This window comes from Natator depressus, chromosome 3 (genome assembly GCF_965152275.1).
Source record: "Natator depressus isolate rNatDep1 chromosome 3, rNatDep2.hap1, whole genome shotgun sequence".
Classification (NCBI taxonomy): domain Eukaryota; kingdom Metazoa; phylum Chordata; order Testudines; family Cheloniidae; genus Natator; species Natator depressus.
Window position 1 is genome coordinate 195,357,361 of NC_134236.1, and position 7,609 is coordinate 195,364,969.

The 7,609-nt window shown below is 45.7% G+C and overlaps 1 protein-coding gene across 2 annotated transcripts; it reads left to right on the forward strand.

The window, feature by feature from the left end:
• Positions 1-425: 425 nt before the first annotated feature.
• Positions 426-6,612, forward strand: TMEM17 (transmembrane protein 17). 2 transcript variants are annotated; one of them, XM_074949602.1, is made up of 4 exons: positions 429-627; positions 2,872-2,975; positions 3,643-3,756; positions 5,785-6,608. In XM_074949602.1, exons 1-4 carry the CDS (start codon positions 519-521, stop codon positions 6,136-6,138), a joined length of 681 nt encoding a protein of 226 aa, XP_074805703.1. In that variant the 5' UTR covers positions 429-518; the 3' UTR covers positions 6,139-6,608. The 2 variants fall into 2 exon arrangements, with proteins under 2 accessions (XP_074805704.1, XP_074805703.1); XM_074949603.1 differs by lacking the exon at positions 3,643-3,756 and having other exon boundaries at positions 426-627; positions 5,785-6,612.
• The last annotated feature ends 997 nt before the right edge of the window (positions 6,613-7,609 follow it).

Consider the following 7,609-nt stretch of genomic DNA (forward strand, 5'->3'; position numbering starts at 1 on the left):
CAGTGTGGGGCCATGGCGTGCAGGCAGCCTGCCTGAGCCCTGCTGCGCCGCTGGACTTTCAGCAGCCTGGAGATCACAATCGACTGGCAGAGGCTCAACAGGTTGGTGACCACGACATTGTACATAATTATGGATTTATTTTTGTGGGGCCCCCCCTTAGCTGAGCCCCTGAGCTGCAGCCCCCCTAAAGCCCCTGTGTTAATCCGGCCCTGCCCCCCAGCCCTGGGGCTCTGCTCTGGGGCTGGCACCAGCCAGGCACTGCCTTGGGGCAGCAATCCCGAGTCGGCCTGAGCGTGGGGCAGGAATGTGACTCCCTAACGAGCAGCACCCAGGCTCTGTGCCCTGGGGATGGGGAAGGCAAACGCAGGGTAGCGGGCCGGCTTCGATGATTGCTACTGCGCATGCTCACATCGCTTATTAACCGACAGGGGGCGTGGTTCCTCCCTGCTTCGTCGGCTCCCGCCGCCTCGCGCCCCGGTTGCCATAGCAGCGGGTTGGATGTGCCTCGCGCGGCCAGCATGGCGCTGCCGGATCCGGTCAGAAGGCGGCTCGGCTCCTTCAGCCGGACTGTGTTCAGCGACAGCAACCGCACCGGCCCGGAGCGCCGAGGCAGCGGCGGCAGCCTGGGTAAAGAACCGCACCCCCCCTGCCCGCAACAAAGATGGCGGCGGTGGCCGCATCCTCACAGGGGAGAGAGGGAGAGGGTCGCCGCCAGGAACGAAGATGGCGACGGTAGCCTCACTACAGCGGGATTCGGGGTAGCGCCGGGCTCCACCGGGCGCTGATGCGACGGCGCGTCCCTGCCTGGTTCCGCGGTGTCCCTGCGTTCAAAGGCCCCGGGCGGGGGGGAAGAATGACCCCCTAGCGCCAACAGCTTCCCCTCACCCCAAGGGTGGCAGCAGCTGCCGCGGGGCGCGGTTCACCCCCTGGCTAGAAGTAGTGATAACAGCCCGAATACAGGGTGTCCGCCGTCAGTCCCCCCGCTACTCACACTGTCCCCGCACCACCGCTTGGCTCAGGTACCCCGCGCAGCCTGGCCGTGAGGTTGCCTTATTGGGGGCTAGAGCCTCGCTAGGGGGCCGGACTATAGTGCCAACCCCACTTTTGTGTTCAAAAATCACCAGTCAGGCCTCCCACCCCTGAACTCAGGATGCCATCATCAAAATCATGAGATTTAACAAGTATTGGGTTTGTGGTTGTTTTTCTGTGCCTTGTGGTTTTGAGTTAATAGGTTTTTGGCCGCTTTTCTTGGCAGCCGTGGGGGCTAGAAACAGCTTAAAAATGAAAGCTTAGATTCTCACACAATCACAGGACTCCAGAAGCTGGGGCTTTACAAAAAGCACCAAAAATTATGAAACTTGTGGTCTTGTGGTACATTGTGGGATACCTTTAGACATCAGCCTAGGGCAAAACATATTGTGCCTTTCTGTGAAAATATTATTGTTCTGACAACCACTGATCCCTTCACATTTAGCCAGGCACTCAAAGTAACTTGCCAGATACTACTACCTAGCATTTTTCATCCAGATATCACAAAGCACTTTAAGAGATCAAATATATCAGGCTTCCACTGGCACCAAATTTAGGGGATATTTTAGGTGTTTAAATTTGAGTTGGACCTGCTGAAACAGGGACACTTAACAGGAAATACAGGTGAGGCAATCATAAAGAGGACCTTCCACCCCCACAAATGGTGGTGATTGCTGATTCTTCTATGAGCTGCACTTTGAGAAATGTGAGAAACTTTCAACAGTCAGCTTATTGATCATTAATTCAAGATTTAATGTGATATCAATAAATTGGACAATGGGAGAAGGAAACTTGCCAGTTGAAACAAAACTGTTCCCTGATCTCATTTTTTAAGGACTTGCTTTTTATACTTTTGTGTCTCTAGTTTTTTTGAAACTATGTGCAAATTCTAAATACCGGAGAACTTCACCTCCCACTTAATATTGCAGGGGTCAAAGTTTTGTTTTTCTGGGTTTTAGCAGCTAATTTTCTTCTCTCCATAGTATTTGATTTGGAACTCCATTTTCTTTAATGTACATTCCAAACTGGTGGTTCTCTTTTTAAAAAAGCACAGTGGATTGACATTGCTGGAGTCTAGAATTTTCTATACAGAAGAAAGGTATTGTGTCGAGACCAAGCGATGTAAGATTCCCCACCAGCATGCCTGAGTTCTGATCTTTAGGGATCAGTTTTAATTTGAGGATAATCAAATATATATGCTCACTTAAGCCTACGCCCTGTTGATGAGACTACCACATTGCTAAAGTCAGGCCTCAGGAGCTCAGAGTGCAGGTCAGTTCAACTCCACTGTCTACTCTCCTTTTGAGCTTCTCTTCCACCCATTCATGTTTTGCAAGTGTGGCAGCAGAACAGCTGCTTAACCCCTTCCTTACTGGTGCAGGTTTGTATACACTTTCACACGTAGATTCTTTAGAATACAGTTGTGATGTAGCAGAATTCTTCTGTTGCACATTTTAACACACTATACTTAATGTTGAACTTGGTTGATCTCATAGTCCAACCATTATTCTGTTGGTTGAAGTTGCTATGTCTTAAAGTAGAGGAGGTTGTTTTTTTTTTTTTTTTTTTAAATATGGTATCTCATAGAGCTGGAGGGGACCTTGAAAGAGCATCAATTCCAGTCCCCTGCCTTCACAGCAGGACCAAGTACCGTCCCCTTATTTTTGTCCCAGATCCCTAAATGGCCCCCTCAAGGATTGAACTCATAACCCTGGGTTTAGCAGGCCAGTGCTCAAACCACTGAGCTATCCCTCCCCCAGTAGCAGCTGTCTCTGCTGTATGTAGGAAAGAGAATATCTGGCACAGACCTTGGGTGATGAGGATTTCTTTCTCTCTCTCTAGATAATGAAATAGTCTCCAGTTTGCCATTGCAGATGTCCCTCTATTTCAACCTTTATTTTTTCCCATTTTGGTGGGTGAGCAGTGTTGTCATGCTCCAGCTGAAGGTAAGTCGTGAGGGAACATATCCCCTCCAACGTCTGTGGTGCCTGTCTGAATCTTATTTCCTCACACTGTCTGTAAGACTATGGGTTTGTCTTCACTACCGGGGTAAGTCGACCTAAGTTATGCTACTCCAGCTACGTGAATAACGTAACTGGAGTCAACGTAGCTTAGGTCGACTTACCCCAGTGTCTTCACTGTGCTGCGTCAATGGGAGACGCTCTCCGGTCAACTTACCTCAATCTTCTTGTGGAGTCCACTAGAGAGCGCTCTGCTGTCGATTTAGCGGGTCTTCACTAGACCCGCTAAGTCGATACCCACAGCATCAATTGCAGCAGCCTTGAGCTCCCCGGGAGTGAAGACAAGCCCTAATATTTGGCCCTTCTACTGATTACCTTCAACCCAGACATGGAAAGTGATACTTAATAGAGTGCAGTGTCTCCGCAGAAATGTCAGAGTAGTTGGAGGGACAGGATTTCATGACAGAATTAGTGGCAGGTTTGGTTGGAGGTTGATTGAAAAATCAGGGGCTATGGCTTGTTGGGTTTCAGCAACATTGACAGTGCTGCATGAATTTCCAGATCACAAATACCATAAGCTTCTGTAGAGCCATATAAAATAATGATAGTGCATTCCATCCCTCTGGAATTCCTACTTTCTTCCTCTCTCTAGTACCCAGTCTTGCCAGATTACTACAAGTTCATCCTGGTCACAGTAATCGTCCTAGTCTCTCTAATTGAGGCCATCCGACTGTATCTTGGATACATGGGCAATCTGCAGGAGAAGGTATGTTCTGTTGACCTCCTTGAGCATCAGTTCAGGAGCCCTAGGGGGCGGAGTATGATGCTTTGAATTAAAGACACATCACAATTACATTCACTTATAAAGGAGCACTTACTAATTGGACTTGAACCAGGGTCCATGTCCCTAGGTAAATGCTCTGACAGTTGAGCTAAAGGAGCTGGTCACTTTGCACAAGTGAGCAGGGGCTCCTTTGTTTCTGAAGTTCACAAAAGGACAGAATCAGATCTGGCCTTTGTAAGCCTCCTGGAATAAACAAAGGACTTAAATTTAGTCTCTCTATGTTGTGGGGTGGACGAGGAGCACACACAAACTTCAAAATCACCTTCATATTAAATAATTGACTTCCCTCATTCTGGTTTTATGCATTTCTCCAGTCTGAGCCTCTCTTCTGCCAGTTATGCTCTTTCTGTGTCTGTCTATCCCTTTCATTCCCTCATTTCAGTTCCTTCCCCCTTTCTTGTTTTTTTGTTTTGGGGATACCAACCTCATTTTCCCTCTCTCTTTTCTTTGATTCCTGCTCCAGCGACCTCACGTCACTGAAACCATCCTCTTCAGCTTCATGCAGCTCTCTGGAAGCCTTCTGTCATATGGTGGGTCTGCTTAGAAGTATTGTAGGATAGAGTAGTGTAGCATGTGATGCTCCTAGAGCTGGCTGATCCAGGGAGCAAGGGACCAGGCTCACCAGGCTCTGTTCCATACTGATACGTACTGACACTAAACTTTCAGTGCAAGTCTCCTTTTTCTGCCTCTCTGTTGGTTGTTTCCTTCTGTCCTGGCTTATTGCTCTGATAATTTAATTCTCCTTGTACCTTGCCCTTGGAAGACCATGCTTCCTGCTCCAGTCTATAGCACTACCTTAATGATACTGATAGAGGGAAACTGATGAGAATCAAACTATCCCCACTAGTTTTACTCTGCTACTTCACGTCACCTGAGCTGCTGAACATCCTATAGACTTCATTGCCACAGATGCAACCTTGTGTCCACTTTTCCCTGTCACCTTGGGGTGGGGTGGGGGAGTAAATAGGATCACACTTGGCTGGCAGTTATGGCAGGAACAGTGGGAAGGCCAGTGACCACATTTCGCTCTGCTTCTGCTGTTACCAGGATGTTTTGGGCTCACAAGGTGCAGCAGTAGGGCTAGGACTTCTCTGCAGAGATTTTAGAAGGTGATGGGAACACCAGGGAAGCCCACAATCGTCCACTGAATTTAACTCCCTGAAGCCCTGGATTTAGTTGAAAGAAAAATCGGAATAGTAAACTGATTTCAGAGTAGTTGTTGGCTAGACATTTATGTTATCTCTTTGTTTCATAGTAGAGCTGGGTGGAAAATGGGGTTTCCCCGGCTGGAAAATGGGGTTTCCCCTGCTGAAAATGTTGACTTTTCAGCAAAAATTTTAAACCGAAATACTTCAATTCTGAAATGCTACCACAGCACATCAGGGGAGTTCTGGTTCACATACCACATGCTTCTCTTATTCTTGATCAGCTTTGCTCAGTGCTTAGACTGTATCATATGTGATACACCACTGTCTCCTCTCTTGTTTAAGGGAGCTGGTGCATCATGGGAATTGCACAGCCACATTGCATCATGGAAGATGAAGTTCAGCTAGGAGCCAAGCCCATAAGAATGGGTGCATGAGGCAACTCAACTACAATTCCGATGAGGCACAGCAGCAGTATAATCAATTAAAATGTTCACATTTGGGGCATTATTATTTTGATGAAAGATAGACATTTTCCACAGAAAGGAGATGGTTTTTGGCAAATAATTTTGTTTAGTCAAAAACCCCAATTTTTCATTGAAAAATAATTTAGACAGAACATTTTCAACCAGGCCTGTTTCTTAGCAATTCCATAGCATACGCAGGCTTTGGGAAGAGGGAGAATGGATTTTTTACAGGATACATGTTTTTGGTATGTACTCCAACTGTGTACACATTGCTTGCATTGTTCAGTTGCCATGCTTTAATAACAGTTGATGTTAGACGTGATGTCTTTCTGTTGTAGGTCCCTGAACTGGCTGGCTTTTGGCTCCTAAGTCTCCTCCTGCAGTTGCCCATAATCCTCTTCTTGCTCTTTAATGACGGTCTGAAGATCCAGCCACTAGAGCGAGCAGTCCACATCATTTTTGCCCTCTTCCTCACCTTCCAGGTCATTGCAGCTTTTCTTGCCTTGAAAAGAATGGTGAACCAGCTAGCAGTTCATTTCAGCCTTAAAGAATTTGACCAGCTGGATGATCATCCCAGATCTGATTATCTAGCCTGGGAGAAGAAGAGGGTGCAGGCTCCATGGCGGGTAGGACAAAATTTTGAGGAGGCTCCTCCATCAAATATTGATTGGGAGTCTGCACTTAGGGCCTGACAGGTTACTATGATAGAGCCTCAGGATGAACGTCTCTTGCTGCTATAGTCCCATTGTTCCCATTTCTTTGGCTCATTCTCAACCTTCCTATTTGTCAGAGACCCTAAAAGTAGTTGTTCTGCCACAGCCAACATTAAAGATGAGAGATCTGAACTTTGCTTCAACATCACATTGGCACTATTAGCTCTGCCAGTTATACAGTTGATTTCATTTGTATACAGTTACTCACTGGATGAAATGCCTGCAGCGTGGAGTTGGTAGGTTTTATACTTATGCAAACTTTAATTTTTTTAAATTGTGTACAGAAGATTTTTACTGTTCATGATTTTGCACAAGGATATTTTGTTTACAATAAATTCATATTTTATTCATTTTAATAAAATTTCACACTATATAGCCTCTTCTATCTACAGATCTGAGTACACTCTACAAACAACGAGTTTAGCCTCACACTAGCCTAGTAAGATAGGGAAGTATGCAGAAACAGACACAGAAAGGGATGCAGAAACTACAGTGATGGTCATGCTACAAGAACTTAAAAAGCTTCAAGGACAAAGTTTCAAAAGTGACCTTTACTTTTGGATGATTCCGTTACTGGGAGCTCCAGTCAGAGAAACTGTTAATTCAAGAAAACACCATTTGGTTCAGCTGAAGTTTTGGGTACCCAGCACCTCATAGTTAGGGCCTAGTTGTCTAAAATGGAGCACCCAATAATTGAGCCACACAAAATTACAGGCCATTTAAACATTTAGATATGTGATCTGCTCAAGGGAATACAGGAAATCTATGTCAGAGCCAGGTATATAACCCTGGTCTCATTTTCGGGTCTCTGTATTAATGTCTGGACTATCCATTCTGGTAATGGCTAAAAGTTTGTTTATCAATATTTGGTGATCAAAAGTTAAATTAATTTAATTTCTTCTTTTGGATCCCTCTGTCTATCAGCAGAGCAAAGGCAGTTGCATATGGGTGCAGGGCAGGGCTAGTACATGGACACAGGGTTAATGAAAGGGAGAAGGGTAAAGAGGATAGGGAATCTAATTGCACTATGAAGGAAAGATGCTATATGGTTAAGGATGGGATTTTTGTAGGCCTATTAGAGTCTTACAGTGCAGAGGAATGGATAGTGGCCTTGTCTCATATCAAAATTGGATTTCCTCGGTGGGCAGGAGAGAGGGATGTTGGGTGACTAGATTCTGCAAAATATTCATTTAAATGTTATCTATTATTAAAATTCAAACCTGATGGAAGCAAGTACTTGCAGCAGCGGTTGCCCCAACTTGCACCAGGTCTGGCTTTGACTTATTTTGCAGAAATATGACAAATTGGAAGGAATTTGTAAGCAGGAAGTTACTGAAGTATCTGAAGAAGTATTAACATTGGGGTCCTTCATTCAGAGTCTGTAAGGGAGACACAGGTGAGTTTTAAGCATAGGAACTCTGGCCCTGCCCATGAGTTTTGCATTTAGAAG

Excerpts from the sequence above, each read along its gene's own strand:
- TMEM17 (XM_074949602.1), top strand. The coding sequence starts at position 519 with ATGGCGCTGCCGGATCCGGTCAGAAGGCGGCTCGGCTCCTTCAGCCGG. Across the intron at positions 628-2,871 it reads AGGCAGCGGCGGCAGCCTGG|ATAATGAAATAGTCTCCAGT; the intron begins GTAAAGAACCGC and ends CTCTCTCTCTAG. Across the intron at positions 3,757-5,784 it reads TGGGCAATCTGCAGGAGAAG|GTCCCTGAACTGGCTGGCTT; the intron begins GTATGTTCTGTT and ends TTTCTGTTGTAG.